Source organism: Schistocerca gregaria, chromosome 3, assembly GCF_023897955.1.
Source record: "Schistocerca gregaria isolate iqSchGreg1 chromosome 3, iqSchGreg1.2, whole genome shotgun sequence".
In the NCBI taxonomy this organism is placed as follows: domain Eukaryota; kingdom Metazoa; phylum Arthropoda; class Insecta; order Orthoptera; family Acrididae; genus Schistocerca; species Schistocerca gregaria.
This window is the reverse complement of record NC_064922.1, coordinates 391,009,813-391,031,946: the sequence shown is the minus strand read 5'-3', so window position 1 is coordinate 391,031,946 and position 22,134 is coordinate 391,009,813. Positions and strand designations below refer to the sequence as shown.

The following is a 22,134-nucleotide window of genomic DNA, read 5'->3' as shown; positions in this document are numbered from 1 at the left end:
AATTTTTCATCAATACACACAAACAGAAATTTTGAATACTCTGCTTTAGTGACAGACTTCTGTTCATAGTCTATATTTATTAATGGTGTTAAGCAATTTACTGTACAGAATTGTATATACTGTGTTTTCTCAAAATTTGCTGAGAGTCCATTTGCAGAGAACCATTTAATAATTTTCTGGAAGGCATCATTTACAATTTCCTTAGCTGGTTCTTGTTTGTTGAGTGTGATTACTATACTTGTATCATCAGCAAAAAGAACTAGCTTTGCATCTTCATGAATATAGAATGGCAAGTCATTAATATATTTTAAGAATAATAATCCAAGACTGAACTCTGTTGGGCACTATTCTTGGTACCTCCCCAGGCAGAGGACTCTGGTGATTTTTGCAGACTGTCTGTACTGTTAGTTACAACCTTCTGCATTCTTCCAGTTAAATATGCATTAAACCATTTGTGCGCTGTCCCACTCAGTCAAAATTCTTTGAGAGATCACAAAATGTCCCAATGGGTGATGTTTGGTTATTCAAACCATTTAATGTATATTCATTGAAAGCATATATAGCATTTTTTGTTGAAAAGCTTTTCTGAAAAACAAACTGATATTTTGTTAGTACTTCATTTTTATAAATATTGATGATACTCTTGGATACATTACTTTTTCAAGAATTTTGGATAAAGGTGGCAAAAGTGAGATTGGGCAGTAGTTCTTAGCATGAGATCTAGCTCCTTTTTTATGCAATGGTTTAGCAAAATCATATTTCAGTCCATTTGGAAAAATGACCGGTTTCAGTGAGCCAATACATATGTGGCTGAGAATCCTACTTATCTGTTGGGAACAAGCTTTTAGAATTGCCATCAGTTCCATGTGAGCTTTTACTTTTGAGTGAATTTATTATTTTTCTAATTTCAGTAGGAGAAATCTGTCTTCCTGCAATTTGTTCTGTACAAATATAGTATGTTGGATTTTGTAATGTTAATGTAGATTTAATAAAAATGAAGTTACCTTATCAACAAGGTTGAGGTTACGGATATGAAAGTAGCTAGGATGATTGCAGGTACTAGTAGATGGGAACAATGGCAGGAGGGTGTCCACAATGAGGAAATGAAAGAAAAACTGGGAATGAACTCTATAGATGTAGTAGTCAGGGCGAACAGGCTTAGATGGTGGGGTCATGTTACACACATGGGAGAAGCAAGGTTACCCAAGATACTCATGGGTTCAGCAGTAGAGGGTAGGAGGAGTCGGGGCAGACCAAGGAGAAGGTACCTGGATTCAGTTAAGAATGATTTTGAAGTTATAGGTTTAACGTCAGAAGAAGCACCAATGTTAGCACTGAATAGGGGATCGTGGAGGAATTTTATAAGGGGGCTATGCTCCAGACAGAACGCTGAAAGGCATAATCAGTCTAAAATGATGATGATGATGATTATTATTATTATTTAAATGTGTCATATAGGTGACAGATATTGCACTCAACAAATTAAATCTGCCATGGCAGTAAATAAATTATACAAACTTTCTAAAAGAACTGAGAGTAAAACAAAATCTATGTCTTTTTATTTGTGGCAGCTACAGTAATTGGTTTTATCATGGTGTACAATAAAGAACAGATTGTATTTGCTCCTATTAAATTATTAATAATATAGGAACCATTAATAGAAAGTAAAAGGAAAAGGGCTGTAATCAAGTGCAGAAAACACATTCCTTTACAAGAATTCTGTTCTTATTATAACTGTACCTTCCATTTCCTTGCTTTGAGTGCAGCAAGCTCATTGATAACAACATTGGAGTGAAATTTAGCGATATGTTGTATTTTATCAAGATTGTTGAATTTAAGAGTCTGCTTCACCTGTACTCATCCTTCTGTAGTTTTTTTATCATCTTTAATTTGATGAAACTGCATTCTAATTTTCATAAATATCCTCAAAACTATTTTGATCTTTGGATAAGCAGCTTGTAACCCCTACTTCGTTCCTAGATATCTGAATCAGAATTTGACTCAGTGCTCTCCATCATCTCATTCTACTGGAACTTGAAAGCAGCTATTTTGTTAACTATCTCATCTTATAAATATTTCTGTTATATTTGTCACTAAAATCTATGGCATATTTTAAAAAAAATAAGATATAGAGCTCTGTTTTAATACTTTCTTGGCAGGAAATGTAAGTGAGATGAAATGGTGTGTTGTACATGGGATGTGTTTCCCTTTTCACTTATTATTTTATCAAATATTTGGAAGCAGTTTCACCCCAGTCCTCAGTTGGCAGAAATTTCTGCAAAAATGCATTTCATTCCACTTTAAAGAAGGATTATCAAGCTGACACCACCCAACTATAGACCTGTATTGGGCCAGTTCATTGTAGAATTCTGGAACACAGTTTGCACTCACATATGATCTCTCTGGAGACCAATAGTCTCTCCTTATGAATCAACATGGGTTCTACAAACAAAAATAATTTGAAACCCAGCTTGACCTGTTCATCCGCAAGACTCGGAAAGCAGTATATACTGACAATGATTGATACGATGTTCCTTGATTTCCAGAAGGCCTTCAGTACAGTTCTGTACTATTGCCTAGTGAGTAAAATATGAATGTATGCCAGATAAGTTTTGTGATTCAATTTCAGAGTTCTTAGTAAATAGTACTTGGCATATTCTTAATGGAGAACAATCTTCCAGATGTAAAAGTAATTTTGGGTGTAGCCTAATGGAGTGTTATAGGGCTATTAATGTTCACTGTATATGATTAACCTAGTGTATAACAGAGGAAGTTCAATGTGGCTGCTCTTGGATAATGCTGTTGCCTATGGGGAAGACATAACACTAGAAACTGTACAAAATGAATCAAGACTACAGCGATTCACACTTTGTATAGGGATTGGCAGTTGACTCATAACATAAACAAACATAACATACTGTACATAAATATGGCAAAAGACCCGTTATTGCTTGGTTACATGATTGCTGGACTATTGTTGGAAGTAGTCACAACCATAGAGTATCTAGAAGTATGTGTATGGAGTGATATAAAGTGGAACTGTTACATAAAACTAATCACAGTAAGGCAGTTTTCAAACTAAGATTCTTTGGAAGAAGCCTCGGTAAATGTGGCCTGCCAAAGGAGGAGGCTGCTCACTGAACCCTTGTATGTTTGAGTATTGTGCTTCAGTAAGAACCCCCTGACAGATAGTATTTAATAGAGACAGTCAGATGGGGGTATAAAGAAGAGCAGCATCAGCATGTTTTGTTACAAGTTTTTTTTTAAAGCAAGAGTGAAATCATCACAGAGATACTCATCAAATTCCAGTGGCTGACAGTGCAAGAGAGACGTTGTGCATTACAGTGTGGTTTACTTTTAAAATTCCAAGAGCATACATTCATTGAAGAGTCAACTGATACGTAGCTCTCTACAGTATATACCTCACAAAAAGACCATGAAAGAAAAGTTAGGGATAGCTGACCTTGTACAGAGGCTACATGATGGGAACAGGAGTGAAGGAATTGATTTGTGGTAGCTCAGTGTGCTCCACCTGCACAGTATTTGGTGGCTTGTGAGTGCTGATGTAAATGTAGATATATATAGATATCTGGGAAGAAACTTTGAAGGGATGTTAGATAGTGATAGTTGCCCAACACAAATTGATGCTGTCAAGAATATAATTGTACAGAGATTGTGGTAGTGGTGCAAACTGGATGTACAGGCGCAAGTGATCATGACACCATACTTGCTGAAACTTGAAGTTTTTCTGAATTATTAAGTTATTGTTAGAATTGAGATGTTATTTTAGGTGCTTAAAATTCTTAAAAATATACTTCACAAACTTAGTTGTTAATGTCACACTTTTCTTGCAGATGTTATCAAAGTTGCAATGCAAGAGACGAATACTGCTTACAGGAACACCAATACAGAATGACCTTCAAGAGTTTTATACCCTAGTTAATTTTGTAAATCCTGGAGTACTTGGTCCATTGTCAGGTAAATAAAGTTATTTTGGGTTGGATGGTGGGAAATTTTAAGCCATTACTATTGTTGTAGTGTTCAGTCTGAAGACAGGTTTGATGAAGCTCTCCAAGCAAATCTATCCTGAGACCTCTTCATCTCTGTGTACCTGCTGCAGCCTCTCCATTTGAAGCTGCTTGCTGTATTCATCCCTTGGTCTCCCTCCACAATTCTTGCCCTCAACTTTTCCTTCTATTACCAAACTGATGAATCCTTGATGCCAGGATGTGAACTATTAAACAAAACCCTTCAGTCAAGCTGTATCATAAATTTACATTCTCTCCAATTTGATTCATTACTTCCTCAATAGTTATTCATTCTTTACATATAATCTTTAACATTTGTCTGTAGCACCATATTTGAAAATCATCTATTCTATTTGTATCTGAACTGATTTTTTCCGTGTTTCACTTCTGTACAAGGCTGCATTCTACACACATAATTTCATAAAAGGCTTCCACACTCTGCAATTTATATTTAATATTTTTCAGAAATATATCATCTCTATTTCAGCCATTGTCAGTTATTTTGTTGCCCAAGTAGCAAAATTTGTCCGCTACTTCTTGTATGCCATTTCCTAACATATTTCCTCAGCATAGCCTCATTTAATTTGGTTACATCCTGTTACTTTTATTTTACACTAGCTGTTACCCGCGGCTTTGCTCACTTATCAGTAGTTTTGTTATGATGAGTGGTGGTGAGTAAGCAAGCTAGTAATTTTACAAGGTATCTGTGTCTCTGTTATTTTTCTGTATGTCACGTCACATTATATTTTCTAACTGTGTTTAAAAAATGCCTTGATTCATTACATATTTGGTCCATCTCCCTATTATGACTAATTTATGATCGACATATTCGCCGGCCGGTGTGGCCGAGCGGTTCTAGGCACTTCAGTCTGGAATCGCCCGACCGTGGGTTCGAATCTTGCCTTGGGTATGGATGTGTGTGATGTCCTTAGGTTAGTTAGGTTTAAGTAGTTCTAAGTTCTAGGGGACTGATAACGTCAGATGTTAAGTCCCATAGTGCTCAGAGCCATGTGAACCATTTCAACATATTCAGTCAATAGATCATAATCAAACACTGCCTCACCAAAAGCCTCCCACAGTCCAAATGTGAAGGTACAACTCTGTATTAGTCATACAGCTTTTAAACGATTAGTTTTGTTGTGAGTCCTCAAACATTTTGGAAGCTATAAGAGACGCATGATGCTCAGCGTCTAAAATGTGATAGGCTTGTGAGTGTCCTAATGTGTCTGTAGCACTTAATGCCACCTGACATTCTGCATGCAAGTTCTGGCAGACATAAGATTGCTCTGATGTTTGATAGAGTCAGGTAACTTTCATAGCTTGAGCTCTTTACAACTATGCACTAAATCAGACTTAAGTTTGTGAGGCTTATAGTCACTGTTTTAACTAAGGTTTTTGGCCATACCATCCCATTTTATTGTTGTATCTTGACCAAAACTGTCCATCACTGCCAGGTGGTGTAAGAACTTAATATCATAAAACACTCTCACAGGAACATTGGATTTGAACTGTTCTCAGGATGGTATATAGAAACTAAGAGCTGCTGACCACAGCACTAGTATCTTCTGCATGCCAATTACATATACCAATTGAGAAATAAGATATAACTTTCTAAAGTAGCCTATGGTCTTGCTCAGAGTTCAAGGTATCTCCGTACCAAATATAATTGAAATCAGTTCTGTGGTGGAGTCGTGAAAACATACCAGAGTGAGTTACTTTTGCAGTTAATAATATTGGTATTATTATGGAAGTATGGATTAAACATATTGAGAATTTACCAAGCATTGTATTGATTATGTTGAATCATATCTAGAAAAATATTATCCAGTAAAACCATTTTCAAAAATATGATAAAAGTTCAAAAGTGAAAGAAGAAATAGCTTTTTGAAAGAGTAATTATTGTTCCATATTCTATGTTATATTCTTCAAATTAATAAATATGTTGTACAACAAACATTCTGAAGTGACCTATGTTCTTCCTCAGCATTCAAGCTATCTCCATACCAAATTTTATCAAAATTTGTTCAGCAGTTTAATCATGAAAGTGTAACAAACAGTGTTACTTTCACATTTATAATATTATTATGGATTTATTGATCATTTTATAACATACTTTTAAAACAACTACTTTCAAACTCCTTCACCGTATCTGATGAATTAGGTCATTGGCAGAACTCCCAAATTTTTATTTTTCCTCCCTGAATTTTAATACTTTATCCAAATTTCTCCTTTGTTTCCTTCACAGTTTGCTCTATTTACGGTCTGAGTAACATCTAGGATAGATTACAGCCCTGTATCATTTACTTCTCAACTACTGCTTGCCTTTCATGTCCTTCGACCATTGTAACTACAGTCTTGTTTCTGTACAAGTTGTGGATAACTTTTTGCTCCCTGTATGTTATGCCTGATACATTCAGAATTTCAAATAGTGTATTCCAGCCAACATTATCAAACATGTTCTCTATATCTACAAATGCTGTAAGTTTACGTTTCTTTAGCCTACCTTCTAACGTAAGACGTAGGTTCAGTGTTGCCTCACATGTCCCTCCATTTCTACAGATCTCGTACTGATCTCCCTTGAGTTGGCTTCACCCAGTTTTTCCATTATTAAGCAAATAATTAGGATCAGTATTTGTCAACCATGACTGTTTAAAGTGATAGTTCAAGAATATTCACAGCTTTCAGCACCTGCCTTCATAGGAAACTGGAATTGTTACATTCTTCCTGAAGACTTGAGAGTATTTCACCTATGTCATATACATATCTTGCACACCAGGTGTAGTAGTTTTGTTATAGCTGGCTTTCCCAAGGATCTGAATCATGCTACTATTTCTCAGTAATCTACATCTACATACATACTCCAAAAGTTACTGTACAATCAGAGGCACCCAAATGGAATGGTGTGTGTGTGGGGGAGGGGGGGGGGGGGGGGGACAACACCTGCCCCCTCCTGGAATCTGTGTAGAGGCATTTATTCATTACAGAATTCTCTGCAGATTAACATTGCTTGGCGTGACGGGAAATATTATGACTTTGAAAGTGAGTACTTGTCTTGGGATTTTTTTGGCTTGTAGCCTTTCATGAGAAATTAATATTCCAGGCATTGTGGCAGTTTTGGGACTGTGCTGCAGTGAAGTTGGATACAAACCTTTACAAAATAGTGCTGAAATAGTGTCACTAATCACTTCTGTCTCTTGCTCGTACAGCCTTTCTTTTTGAGCTGCAGGGAGGGACCAGTGCAATACCATGAAGTGCAAATTTCGATGCAACATAAGAATGGCAACAGTATACTGAATGTCCCTGTCATCCATCTCCATCTTCCTGAAGAACTGAATAACCAATTGAAAGAAAAAAGAGACAGTTCTGTACTGGAAAGAAAACTGACAAGAAATAATAAAAAGAAATTAAAGCCAACATTGACTAATTTCATGAAACAGATGATAATTGTGCTGGGCAACAAGATCGACAACTAAATAAAATGAGCTAACACTAATCTTGAGCATAGTAATATAGAGATAACACTAATATTGAGCATGATAAAATAGAAATAAATGATCAAACTTTGCAATTACAGATGACAATATGTGCTTTAAGAGGGAGTCAAATGATGGAGAACTTTAACAATGTGATTTGGTTCACAGTCAGGTTAATGAACAATTTAGGGAAGTAAATAGTGATTTAAAACAAATTCAATATTTAGCTGAATAAAAATTGCATGAAGTACGTAATCAAATCTCTGGCATGCAAGAATGGTTAAAATTTTTTAGAGCACATATGCTGTATTTTATCTCTTTATCAGTCTCAGTTTTTGGACATCAGTATTCCCTTTCACCTGCCTAATTTGGTGCATTTTTATATTATATATGTTGTTGTTGTTGTGGTCTTCAGTCCTGAGACTGGTTTGATGCAGCTCTCCATGCTAATCTATCCTGTGCAAGCTCCTTCATCTCCCAGTACCTACTGCAACCTACATCCTTCTGAATCTGCTTAGTGTATTCATCTCTTGGTCTCCCTCTACGATTTTTACCCTCTGATGCTAAATTTGTGATCCCTTGATGCTTCAGGACATGTCCTACCAACTGATCCCTTCTTCTAGTCAACGGTAGCTCAGTTGGTAGAGCACTTGCCCGCGAAAGGCAAAGGTCCTGAGTTCGAGTCTCAGCCCGGCACACAGTTTTAATCTGCCAGGAAGTTTCATATCAGTGCACACACTGCTGCAGAGTGAAAATCTCATTCTTGTGCCACAAACTTCTCTTCTCCCCAATCCTGTTCAGTACCTCCTTGTTAGTTATGTGATCTACCCACCTAATCTTCAACATTCTTCTGTAGCACCACATTTCGAAAGCTTCTATTCTCTTCTTGTCCAAACTAATTATTGTCCATGTTTCACTTCCATACATGGCTGCACTCCATACAAATACTTTCAGAAACGACTTCCTGACATTTAAATCTATACTCGATGTTAACAAATTTCTCTTCTTCAGAAACGCTTTCCTTCCCATTGCCAGTCTACATTTTATATCCTCTCTACTTCGGCCATCATCAGTTATTTTGCTCCCCAAATAGCAAACCTCCTTTACTACTTTAAGTGTCTCATTTCCTAATCTAATTCCCTCAGCATCACCCCACTTAATTCAACTACATTCCATTATCGTCGTTTTGCTTTTGTTGATGTTCATCTTATATCCTCCTCTCAAGACATTGTCCATTCCGTTCAACTGCTCTTCCAAGTCCTTTGCTGTCTCTGACAGAATTACAATGTCATCGGCGAACCTCAGAGTTTGTATTTCTTCTCCCTGGACTTTAATACCTACTCCAAATTTTTCTTTTGTTTCCTTTACTGCTTGCTCAATATACAGATTGAATAACATCAGGGAGGGGCTACAACCCTGTCTCACTCCCTTCCCAACCACTGCTTCCCTTTCATGTCCCTCGACTCTTATAACTGCCATCTGGTTTCTGTATAAATTGTAAATAGCCTTTCGTTCCCTGAATTGTACCCCTGCCACCTTTAGAATTTGAAAGAGAGGATTCCAGTGAACATTGTCAAAAGCTTTCTCTAAGTCTACAAATGCTATAAACGTACGTTTGCCGTTCCTTAATCTTTCTTCTAAGATAAGCCGTAAGGTCAGTATTGCCTCATGTGTTCCAACATTTCTATGGAATCCAAACTGATCTTCACCGAGGTTGGCTTCTACCAGTTTTTCCATTCGTCTGTGAAGAATTTGTGTTAGTATTTTGCAGCTATGACTTATTAAACTGATAGTTCGGTAATTTTCACATCTGTCAACACCTGCTTTCTTTGGGATTGGAATTATTATATTCTTCTTGAAGTCTGAGGGTATTTCGCCTGTTTCGTACATCTTGCTCACCAGATGGCAGAGTTTTGTCAGGACTGGCTCTCCCAAGGCCGTCAGTAGTTCTAATGGAATGTTGTCTACTCCCGGGGCCTTGTTTCGACTCAGGTCTTTCAGTGCTCTGTCAAACTCTTCACGTGTGTTCGTATCTCCCATTTCATCTTCATCTACATCCTCTTCCATTTCCATAATATTGTCCTCAAGTACATCGCCCTTGTATAGACCCTCTATTTACTCCTTCCACCTTTCTGATTTCCCTTCTTTGCTTAGAACTGCGTTTCCATCTGAGCTCTTGATGTTCATACAAGTGGTTCTCGTATCTCCAAAAGTCTCTTTAATTTTCGTGTAGGCAGTATCTATCTTACCCCTAGTGAGATAAGCCTCTACATCCTTACATTTGTCCTCTAGCCATCCCTGCTTAGCCATTCTGCGCTTCTTGTCGATCTCATTTTTGAGATGTTTGTATTCCTTTTTGCCTGCTTCATTTACTGCATTTTTATATTTTCTCCTTTCATCAATTAAATTCAATATTTCTCCTGTTACCCAAGGATTTCTACTAGCCCTCGTCTTTTTACCTACTTGATCCTCTGCTGCCTTCACTACTTCAACCCTCAGAGCTACCCATTCTTCTTCTACTGTATTTCTTTCCCCCATTCCTGTCAATTGTTCCCTTATGCTCTCCCTGAAACTCTGTACAACCTCTGGTTTAGTCAGTTTATCCAGGTCCCATCTCCTTAAACTCCCACCTTTTTGAAATTTATTAATTTTTAATCTACAGTTCATAACCAATAGATTGTGGTCAGAATCCACATCTGCCCTTGGAAATGTCTTACAATTTAAAACCTGGTTCCTAAATCTCTGTTTTACCATTATATAATCTATCTGATACCTTTTAGTATCTCCAGGATTCTTCCATGTATACAACCTTCATTTATGATTCTTGAACCAGGTGTTAGCTATGATTAAATTATGCTCTGTGCAAAATTCTACCACACGGCTTCCTCTCTCATTTCTTATCCCCAATCCATACTCACCTACTATGTTTCCTTCTCTCCCTTTTCCTACTGTCAAATTCCAGTCACCCATGACTATTAAATTTTCGTCTCCCTTCACTACCTGAATAATTTCTTTTATCTCATCATACATTTCTTCATTTTCTTTGTCACCTGCAGAGCTAGTTGGCATATAAACTTGTACTACTGTAGTAGGCATGGGCTTCATGTCTATCTTGGCCACTATAATGCATTCACTATGCTGTTTGTAGTTGCTTACCCACATTTCTATTTTTTTATTCATTATTAAACCTACTGCTGCATTACCCCTATTTGATTTTGTATTTATAACACTGTATTCACCTGACCATAAGTCTTGTTCCTCCTGCCACCGAACTTCACTAATTCCCACTATATCTAACTTTAACTTATCCATTTCCCTTTTTAAATTTTCTAACCTACCTGCCCGATTAAAGGATCTGACATTCCATGCTCCGATCCGTAGAATGCCAGTTTTCTTTCTCGTGATAGCAACGTCCTCCTGAGCAGTCCCTCCCCAGAGATTGATGTGGGGGACTATTTTACCTCCGGAATATTTTACCCAAGAGGACACCATCATCATTTAACCATACAGTAAAGCTGCATGCCCTCGGGAAAAATTACGAATGTTGTTTCCCCTTGCTTTCAGCCATTCCCAGTACGACAACAGCAAGGCCGTTTTGGTTAGTGTTACAAGGCCAGATTAGTCAATCATCCAGACTGTTTCCCCTGCAACTACTGAAAAGGCTGCTGCCCCTCTTCAGGAACCACACGTTTGTCTGGCCTCTCAACAGATACCCCTCCATTGTGGTTGCACCTACAGTATGGCAATCTGTATCGTTGAGGCACACAAGCCTCCCCACCAACGGAAAGGTCCATGGTTCATTGGGGGAGGATATTATATATATTGTATGTTATCCAAGGATTTCTACCAAGTTTTGTGTTTTTGCTACTGCATTCTTTGCTACCTTCACTACTTTATGTCTCAAAGCAACCCAGAGCAACTTCTATTTTACTCCTTTCCCCTGTTCCAATTGTTGCCTAGTGATACATACAAAATTCCCAAGAACTTATGGTTCTTTTAACTTATACAGGTCCCATCTCATTAATTGCTTCCTTCCATGCAGTTTCTTTAGTTTTAATCTGCAGCTCATAACCAATTAACTATGATGTTCAGTTATGCCCCTGCAAATATTTTTGCAGTTGAAAATGCAGTTTTGAAGTCTCTGACTTGCTATTATGTAATCTATGTGAAACCTTATTGTCTCTCCAGGTCTCTTTCACATAAACAGTCTTCTTTCAGGAATCTGAAACCAGGTATTAGCAATGATTAAAGTATACTCTGTGCAGAATTCCACCTGTCATTCCTTTTTCGTAGTCCATATTCACTTACTAGTTTGCCTACTCTTTTTCCCACCACCAAATTCCAGTCACACTGAAATATTCAGGCTTTTGGATAAAGTCCTTTCTCAGAAGAAAACTCTCACATATTCACACACTAACAATGTGCATGCCCATGGCTATTGTCTCTAGGCACCAAAGTCCACTATGACTGTGACTTTGTAAAAAAACTTTAATTTTTCTTTATTATTTTTCATTGTGCATGTCTGCGACATCTTGACGCCTGCCCTATGTGGGGAGTAGCAATCTATTTTTTCCATATTGTTGAATATAAGTTTCTTCATGAGCCATTATTTATGTCACAAAAGTTGATAATTATCTTTTATTGTTCAAATGTGCAACAAATAAACTACAAAATTGCCAATTCTGTTTCTTTATTGCTCTTTACACTTTTATACTGAATGTTCATTAAGTTGTATCCCATAGAACAAACACACTGCATCCTGTTTTTTTACCACCCTTTGACAGTAAGTGCAGGAGGTGACTAATAGAAACAGTGTTGCCATTTCACCCAGTGCTACTAACTTCATCCAGTCCATGCTAAATGCTGAATGTATATTGATTTCCTAGATTTAAGTGAATTTAGCCAGTGATAGGTACACTATTCCCTGTGTTTGAGCTTCCATGCTAGCATGTTCAACACTTTGATGATTATGAGTTTGGTGCATTTCCAGTCTTGTAGTTGTGTTGCTTTATTATTTGTACTATTCTGGAAATTGGAACAATCAAACCTGATAATAATTAGGCCATGAATTTCTGATCTCCATTATTTTTATAACAAGCTTCAAAATACTGAACCTCAATTACCAAAGAGTCTGTGGAAATCAAAATGTGTCTCAATGATTTTAATAAATACGGGATGTTCAAAAAGTCTTTCCACAGTGCCGTATGATTGTTAACCGTGCATGCCATATGCCACAGTGAATATAACAAATTGAAACTCAGTGAAATACAAGTTATTAATTTATTGAATATTCATTTTTACTTACAAATTTTCACATTAAATGTTGGAAGTGTCCCCCCTGTTGTTGAATACACAATTCAGTTCATCTAATCATGTTTCCAAACATAAGCTGTAACATTTCTTTTGTAGCAGAAGCAGTGAAAGTGGATTTTGCAGTTTTTAATTCATCGATTGATTTTGGATGGTTTTTAGAGAGAGTTGCTTTTGCTGCACCCCAGAAGAAAAAGTCGGGTGGTAGGTTAGGCAATCACCAAAAACATCAGCAAGCAGTGACATTGAAACATGAGCTGTATGCGTGGTTGCACCATCTTGTTGAAAATAACCATTCAGTATTTCACTTAATACAAGTTCTCCTATGATTAGGTACAGAATATCACTGCAGTATCGTTGTGCGTTTATTGTTTCCTTGAAAAATATGGGACCCACAATCCGATGTTTAGAAATTGCAATCCAAACTCCTGCTTTCACAGAATGAAGTGGTTCCTCATGAATACACAATGGAATTGCAGTACTCCAGATAAGATAATTTTGTGAGTTCATGTACCCGGATAAATGAAACCACGCCTCATCAGTAAAAAACATTTCATTAAGAATATCCCTTCCATTTTGTTGAACGAAGTTTTTGAACCATTGACAATAATGCAGTCTCTTGCCATGATTAGTATTTTTCAGTTCTTGCACAACTGTCACTTTGTATGGGAAAAGTTCTAATTTTTTCCTTACAGCTGTGTGGGCTGTTCCAACACTAACATCGATTTCCTGGGCGAATTTTCTTACTGACTTGTTCGGACTCATGGGGATTTTATTGGAAATATTGAGTAGTTTATCCACAGACAAAACGCTAGGATGACCACGTCTCGGTGCATCTGTCACTGAACCCGTACTTCGAAATTTGTTAATCAAATCTGGCACAGTATCGCGATGTGAGAGTGCTGTCTCCGGGAAAACTGAATTAAATGTTTGATGAACTGAAACTGTGTATTTACCACCAGCTTTGATCACTTGTTTGACTAAAAACACACGTTCTTAAGTGGTTAGTATTTTGACAGTGACAAAAACGAAACAAACCAACAAAGGAACTAAACTGAAACGTTCACGTCAACGTGTAACGACACACACCAACGACACTACTGACACTGGCTGAGATAAATGAAACAGTGGAGTGTTGGGAGAGTCCACTTGAAGGGAAGTAACCAGGCAGGCGAACAATCATACCACACATGTGGCTAACAATCGGACGGCACTGTGGAGAGGTTTTTTGAACACCCTGTATATATATGGTCCACATCATGATGGAAGCAAGGACATTGCGAGTCAAGGTACATTGTTGATGCGCACACGCACACTTCAGCTCCCTTTTTTTTTTAACACACAATTGCTGTTTTTGCACATTGTTTACTGAGTTTCGGTTGAAACTCTGCTAACAGACTCTTTGCATCTGAGAACAACTTCTAACTTTCTTAAAATTCAGTTCTCATGTTTGATACACTACCAGTAACTTAAATTTAAAGAAACAATCACTATTTTCTCTCAGGTACATGAGATTTAAAAGAAGCTGTAACATTTTGTTCTGCTGTCTTGCGTGTTGTTGGCTTACCTGTGTATTAAATACTTATACTTCATAATGGTCCCTGATTATGTGATTTCACTTCAAATCATGTATTTTGACTGTTCATCATCATTCTTAGATTTTAGGAAGATCTATGAAGCTCCAATTGTTGCCTCTAGACAGCCAGAAGCAGACACTGAAACCCGTCTGCATGGTGAACAATGTGCTGCTGAGTTGAACCATAAAACCAGTTGGTTCATCCTACGCCGCACACAGGATCTGATAGACAAAATTTTGCCAATAAAACATGAACTGGTTCTTTTCTGCTGCCTATCTCAACTACAGGTTTGTTCTTTGTTCCTTTTTGTGAGTATTCCAACATATTATGAGTATATAGTTATATATATTTTTAACATTATACACCAGCTATATACACTGATGTGACAAAAGTCTTGGGGTAGGGATATGCCCATATACAGATGATGATAGTATTGAAAACAAAGATTCCAAGACTTACCAAGCGGGAAAGCGCCGGCAGACAGGCACATGAACAAAACACACAAACACACACACGGAATTACGAGCTTTCGCAACTGGCAGTTGCTTCGTCAGGAAAGAGGGAAGGAGAGGGAAAAATGAAAGGATGTGGGTTTTAAGGGAGAGGGTAAGGAGTCATTCCAATCCCGGGAGCGGAAAGACTTCCCTTAGGGGAAAAAAAGGACAGGTGTACAATCGCACACACACACAAACACACATATCCATCCGCACATGTGGTATGTGCGGATGGATATGTGTGTTTGTGTGTGTGCGAGTGTACACCTGTCCTTTTTTTCCCCTAAGGGAAGTCTTTCCGCTCCCGGGATTGGAATGACTCCTTACCCTCTCCCTTAAAACCCACATCCTTTCATTTTTCCCTCTCCTTCCCTCTTTCCTGACGAAGCAACTGCCAGTTGCGAAAGCTCGTAATTCTGTGTGTGTGTTTGTGTGTTTTGTTCATGTGCCTGTCTGCCGGCGCTTTCCCGCTTGGTAAGTCTTGGAATCTTTGTTTTTAATATATTTTTCCCATGTGGAAGTTTCTTTCTATTTTATTTACATGATGATAGTATTGCATACACAAGGTATAAAAAGGCAGTGCATCGGGGGAGCTGTCATTTGTACTCAGGTGATTCATGTGAAAAGGGTTGCAATGTGATTATGGTGAAATGACAGAAATTAATAGACTTTGAATATGGAATGGTTTTCACAGCTAGATGCACAGGACATTCCATTTTGGATATCGTTGGGGAATTCAATATTCTGAGACCCACAATGTCAAGAATGTGCCAAGAATACCAAATTTCAGGTCTTAACTTTCACCACAGACAATGCAGTGTCCAATGGACTTCACTTAATCACCAAGAGAAGCAGCATTTGTATAAAGTTGTCAGTGCTAACAGACAAGCAACAATGCATGAAATAACCACAGAAATCAATGTGGGATGTACAATGAACATGTCAGTCAGGACAGTGAGCAAAATTTGGTGTTTATGGGCTATGGCTGCAGATGGCCAATGTGAGTGCCTTTGTTAACAGCTCGACATTGCCTGCAGCACCTCTCCTGGTCTCGTAATCATATTAGTTCGACCCTAGATGACTGGAAAATCATGGCCTGATGAGATGAGTCCTGAACTCAGTTGCTAAGAGCTGATGGTAGGATTTGAGTATCAGACTCCACTAAGTCCCTAAGTCCCCCACCCCCCAACTTCTGGGTTCGAGGTTGGAATAGGCCCGAGTTATTCCTGCCTGTCATACGGGGTGCCTGACAGGAATCTCCCACTGTATGGCCTAATATGTTTATGTTATGGTCCACGTTTAAGGTTCGAGCTCTCCACTGTCCAGATTATTTCGAAGTGCAGGCCATCTGGGGAAGGACGTATTACATGGTGCATCATATAACCCTTGTGCATTATGATATTCTGCACATAATATTGTCATGGCACCACAACTCCACCTATTTGGGCAAGGACATCTTATGGGGCGCATAATCTCCATGATTATCCTGTGTTCTCTTTTGCTCCCATGACAATATTGAATTTCCCGCACCCAGTATCCGTATGGTAGCCGTCCATCGTGCCAACGTGGAGGGGTCATCATGCACCCTCTTGGTCGCAGCCCCCTGACTATACTGATAATGCCTGAACTACAGCCTTCCCATGTATGCAAAGGAGGAGATACCCGTTGTCTTGGGGGTCAGGACTCCCAGCAACAGCTATTGTGCCAGGGGGCCTTTACTGTGGCTGGATGGCACTCTTGGGGAGAGCCCCTGATCGGAGTGCATGGCATCAGGATGGATTTCCCAACAATGAAGTGGACCAAGTCATCTGTTTTAGGGGACTGAATGGCCCCAGCAGTCTCTAAGAAAGGGAAAGGTAAATTTAATGCTAAGAAATATGACCCCAAATCATTCCCCTCCCTAGCTACATCATGGGAGGGACTAGGACACAGAAAGAAGAGCACCATATTTACCTCATTATTTAGAGTGCAACAGAACTGATTGGAACACTTTTCTGGCTACAATGCCTTGATTTTTTGTTGACCACCTGGAGGATAAGTTTGGTGAACTGACAGCACTATCCAAAACGTGCAGTGGGTCAGTCCTCATTCTCACAGCGCCCTCAGCCCAGCCACGACCATTACTCGTCTGTGACAGGCTGGGTGATATTCCCATTTCAGTCACTCCTCACAAAAGCCTCAACATGGTTGAGGGAATTATTTTTCATCATGACCTCCTGTTGTAGTCCGACGATGAACTACATACAAATTTAGAATGATGTGATGTTCACTTCATTCAGCGTGTCTGTAGGGGACCTAAGGATAATACGGTTGCCACTGGTACCTCATTCTTGGCCTTTGAGGGTGATTTGTTACCTGAAAAGGTCAAGGTGGGGGTATACCAATGTGACGTAAAACCACACATCTCTCCCCCTATGCAGTGCTTTAAGTACTGGAAATTTGAGCACATGTCCTCCCAGTGCAATTCCAGCACCACATATTGAAACTGTGAATGTCCACTACATCTGAATACTCCATGTATCCCTCCTACTATGTGTGTCCACTATAGAGTACCAATCCCCGTGCTCGCTAGACTGTACGGTACTCCAAAAGGAGAGTAAAATTATGGAATACAAGGTCCTGGACAGGTTACCTTACCAAGAGGCTAAGTTCAAATACAAAAAGTTGAACCCTGCCCGATTGTTGTCGTCTTATGCTGCTGCCATGACGATTGTGCCCTCATTGGCGATGGAATAGTTTAGTTTAGTTTAGTTATGTCATGTTCTGTAGATCATTTTCACAATTATTTTATCAATATGATGTGGAACAAGTCAGACTACAAGATATACATGGTGGTCCATTTGAAGTTTTGGATGAGATTATCTCGAAAACTATACATCAGGTAAAAATAGTGGGTAAGACAAGTTTGTAAGCTCAAAGGGGGACATCAAATGATAATACATGTAACCTCCAGCCCCCACCCCCTTGATTGGGGCAACTTTTAAATCTTAAATGGAAACACCCATTTTTTATTGCAGATTCAGATTGTCCAAAAAAAAGTAATCAAGTTTTGTCTGAAACATTTTTAAACCATTGCCAGATGGCACTGAAATCAAGAAAAATTAAAATTGGGGAAGAACTCTGATTTATTTAGAATGATCCGAGGAGGACGCATCAAATTGATACAAAATGTGCACCAATTTTTTCATTATGCCAAATTAAGCTCTCTCTCTCTCTCTCTCTCTCTCTCTCTCTCTCTCTCTCTCTCTCTCTTTCTTTCTTTTTTTTTTCAAAATGAATCCTATTCACCCTAGTTTTTATGTAGGGAGGCGGAATGGTATTAAAATCTCGTTAGGGAACTCTACACAATTGCGTTACTCACCCGACTGTGGTGCTACCATGGTCAAACTGCGAACTATGGCTCAGTATAAAGGTCGGTGCAATGCGATCAGACGTCACTTCACTTTCAGATTGCGAACTCTAAACATCAACTGACAAAAGTAAATTATTCTTTAGTGAAACATGACTCACTATCCTCCTACAGATATTGTTGATATGATGTTAATTTTAGGTGAATGCCATAACAATTATGCTGCAGCTGTGCAATTGTATGTGGATTGTTTCCCAAACAGATGGCATCCAAGGGAAAACACTATTCGAAATTACACTCAACGAGCTCGAAATGGATACATGCACCATCCACCTCGTCATTGAGAATACAATGAAAATGATGCTCATACCCTTACTGTTCTTGCCTGTGTTCAACTGGATCCCGAAATGAGTAGTTGTGCGATTCAGAGACAAACTGGAATACAGAAATCAACTGTTTTGAGGATTTTGAAGGCACATAAATATCATGTGTATCATATCACACTGACACAGGCATTAACACCAAAAGATATGCAAATACATGTGCATTTCTGCCAATGGGTCTTGGAAATGATAAGAGGTGACAATGATTTTTTTTAGATACGTTATGTTCACGAATGAAGCCACATTCAAAAACAATGGTGAATTAAATCATCATGATTGTCATTACTGGTCCCCTGTCAATCCACACTGGCACAGATCTGTTGACAATCAACACAAATGGTCGTTAATGGCCTGGTGTGGAATTTTAAACTGTTACTTGATAGGACCGTATTTTTTTACCAAAATGTTACTGGGGAATCTTATTTACAACTTCTCCATGATGATTTGTTGTAGCTAATGGAAGATGTTGATTTAGAAACTAGGCAAATGCTAAAAATGTGCAAAACGTTTTAAATTTATGGTACCCTGGTCAGTGGATAGGATGAGGCGGACCATTTCAGTAGCCTCTGCGTTCACCAGACCTAACATCTCCTGATTTTTTTTCCCTTGTGGGGTTATTTAAAAAATATTGTTTATGACAGGCAGCCCACAACCCAAAACGATATGGAGCAATACATTCGAAGAGCATGTGCAGCCATACCATGGGATGTGCTGCTCAAAACTGTGGACAACTTTCGCAGACGATTTACTTTATGCATTGAAGCAAATGGGGATAATTTTGAACAATTTATTTGTGGGTAATTTCATTAATCAAAAATCTCAAATTGTGAGAGGCAAGGGGACTCACACTAATGAAGCACCCCAGCATGTGAGAGGCAAGGGGACTCACACTAATGAAGCACTCCATGGTTGGTTGGTTGGTTGGGGAAGGAGACCAGACAACGAGGTCATCGGTCTCATCGGATTAGGGAAGGACGGGGAAGGAAGTCGGCTGTGCCCTTTCAAAGGAACCATCCTGTCATTTGCCTGGAGCGATGTAGGGAAATCATGGAAAACCCAAATCAGGATGGTCGGACACGGGATTGAACCGTTGTCCTCCCGAATGCGAGTCCAGTGTGTAACCACTGCACCACCTCGCTCGGTAAGCACTCCATGGGAACATCATTCTATTATGTCCTTGTTGTTCCCGGGTAACACTAAAAGTAGGATACAGTACATTTTGTACAAAAATAGTGTAATTTAGCGTAACGAATGAATTGGTGCACATTTTTTATCAATGTGGTGCGTCTTTCTCTGATAATTATAAACAAATCAGAGTTCTTCCCCAATTTTACTTTTTTCTTGATTTCAGTGCCAACTGGCTATGGTTTAAAAAAATGTTTCAGACAAAACTTGATTACTTTTTTTTGGAGAATCCGAATCTGCGATAAAAAAATGGGTGTTTCCATTTAAGATCAAAAAGTTGCCCCCCCCCCCCCCCCCCCTGCTCCAACCAAGGGGGTGGGGGCTGGAGGTCACTTGTATTATCATTTGATGTCCCCCTTTGAGCTTATGAACTTGTCTTACCCACTACTTTTACCCAATGTATAGTTTTCGAGATAATCTCATCCAAAACTTCAGATGGACCATCTTGTAAATACACACATGAATAGTGCTTTTATTAATATTACTGAAATTTTTAGTTCTACACATTCAACTACATTTAGAGGTACAATTTTTTTCTTTTTATTTTTTTATTACTAGTTCTGAAACAGAAACTTGTCCACGGTATAGAAAGAGTTATCGAAAAGAAATGATTTTAAGCTAGATTTAAAACTTTTTCTGCTACCTGCCAGACACTTTAAGTTGTTGGGCAAATGATCAAAGATTTTTGTTGCTGAATATTGTACTCCTTTTTGAGCAACTGACAGCTTCAATAATGGATAGGAAAGGTCATTTTTTCCTCTAGTTTTGTAAACATCACCGTTCTTCGCGAATTGAGATGGCTTATTTATAACGAATTTCAGAAGTGAATACATGTACTTTCTGCAGTTAAAGTACCTAACTCTTTGAATAGGTGCCTACATAATGTCTTCCAGTGAACACCACTAATTACTCTCACTGCTCTCTTTTGTGCAATCAGTACTTTATGTCTAAGTGGTGAGTTACCCCAGAAAATTATTCCATAAGACATTACTGAGTGGAAATACGCAAAGTACATTAGGAGGCTGATCTGTTTATTACTAAGATTAGTGATTATACGAAGAGCAAAAGAAGCTGAACTTAATTGTTTGAGAAGCTCAGTAATATGTTTCTTCTAGTTCAGATTATCATCAATGTGAACACCCAAAAATTTGGAGAAATCTACCCTGTTAATTGAGCCCTGTTCATATGCTACATCAATTGTTGGTATGACTCTATTCGATGTACAGAACTGAATGTAGTGAGTTTTTTCAAAATTAAAGGAGAGTCCATTTTCTGAGAACCGCTTAATAATTCTTTGAAAGACATCCTTAACAATATCTTCAGCTGCTTTTTCTGGAATGGGATTTATTATTACACCTGTGTCATCTGCAAAAAGTACTAGTTCTGCTTGCTGAACGTTAAGTGAGAGGTCATTCTCATGAATAAGGAACAGCAGATGACCCAAAATTGAAACCTGTGGGACTCCCTTTGTGATAACTCCCCATTCTCTAGAATTTACCACCCTCCCAACATTATTTGTTTTATTCAGCACAACTTTTTGCTTTCTGTTTGTTAAGTATGATTCAGATCAGCTGTGTGTATGGCCTTCAATTCCATAAAAACTGAGTTTTTCTAAGAATGTGACACGATCTATACAGTCAAATGCCTTTGAAAGATCACAAAAAATACCAACTGTCAATAATTTGTTATTTAGAGCTTGTACTATTTGATGAGTAAATGTGTAGGTAGCATTCTCAGTCCAGTAACCCTTCCAGAATCTGAATTGTGACATGCTGATTAAATTATTTTCACGGAAATGTGAGACTACTCTTAAATACACAACTTTTTTGAATATTTTAGAAAATGAAGTCAGCAATGGGATTGGTCTATAATTATTGAAGTTACTCTTGTTTCCTTTCTTATGAAGAGGTTTGACAATTGCGTATTTCAATCTGTCTGGAAAAATTCCCTGTGCCAGCGAAGCATTACATATATCACTAAGGACCCCACTTATTAACACTTCAAAATTCTGTTAGAGTCTCCATCAACACCACATAAGCTCTTGCTTTTCAGTATATTTATAATTCCCTTAATTTGCTCCTTGTCTAAGTCTTCTCCAGTGGGATCTCAGGGCAGCCTGTCTACACTCCAGGTGGTCGGGGCACATATTTTTCTGTTGCTCTGAAAGGTTCTACTTTTGGAGCACCACCCCCAACAAACGCCAAGGACATCGGTCCCTGTCCCCCACTTGCCCCTTCCAGCCTCCCCCTCTCTTACCGCCTCCTCCCTACCCCGATCCAGCTCCTCTTGTGCCGAAGAGGAGCCACCAGAAGCCCTCCCAGCAAGCCCCTAAAGA

General features: G+C 38.6%; 1 protein-coding gene across 8 annotated transcripts in view; it reads left to right on the top strand.

Moving 5' to 3' along the window:
- LOC126355958 (DNA repair and recombination protein RAD54B-like) overlaps positions 1-22,134 on the top strand; it is a 385,308-nt gene that overhangs the window by 164,600 nt on the left and 198,574 nt on the right. For all 8 annotated transcript variants that reach the window (XM_050006553.1, XM_050006550.1, XM_050006555.1 and 5 more), the window contains 2 exons: positions 3,855-3,978; positions 14,470-14,675. In XM_050006553.1, the coding sequence (XP_049862510.1) occupies positions 3,855-3,978; positions 14,470-14,675 (330 nt within the window). The remainder of the gene's footprint in view (positions 1-3,854; positions 3,979-14,469; positions 14,676-22,134) is intronic.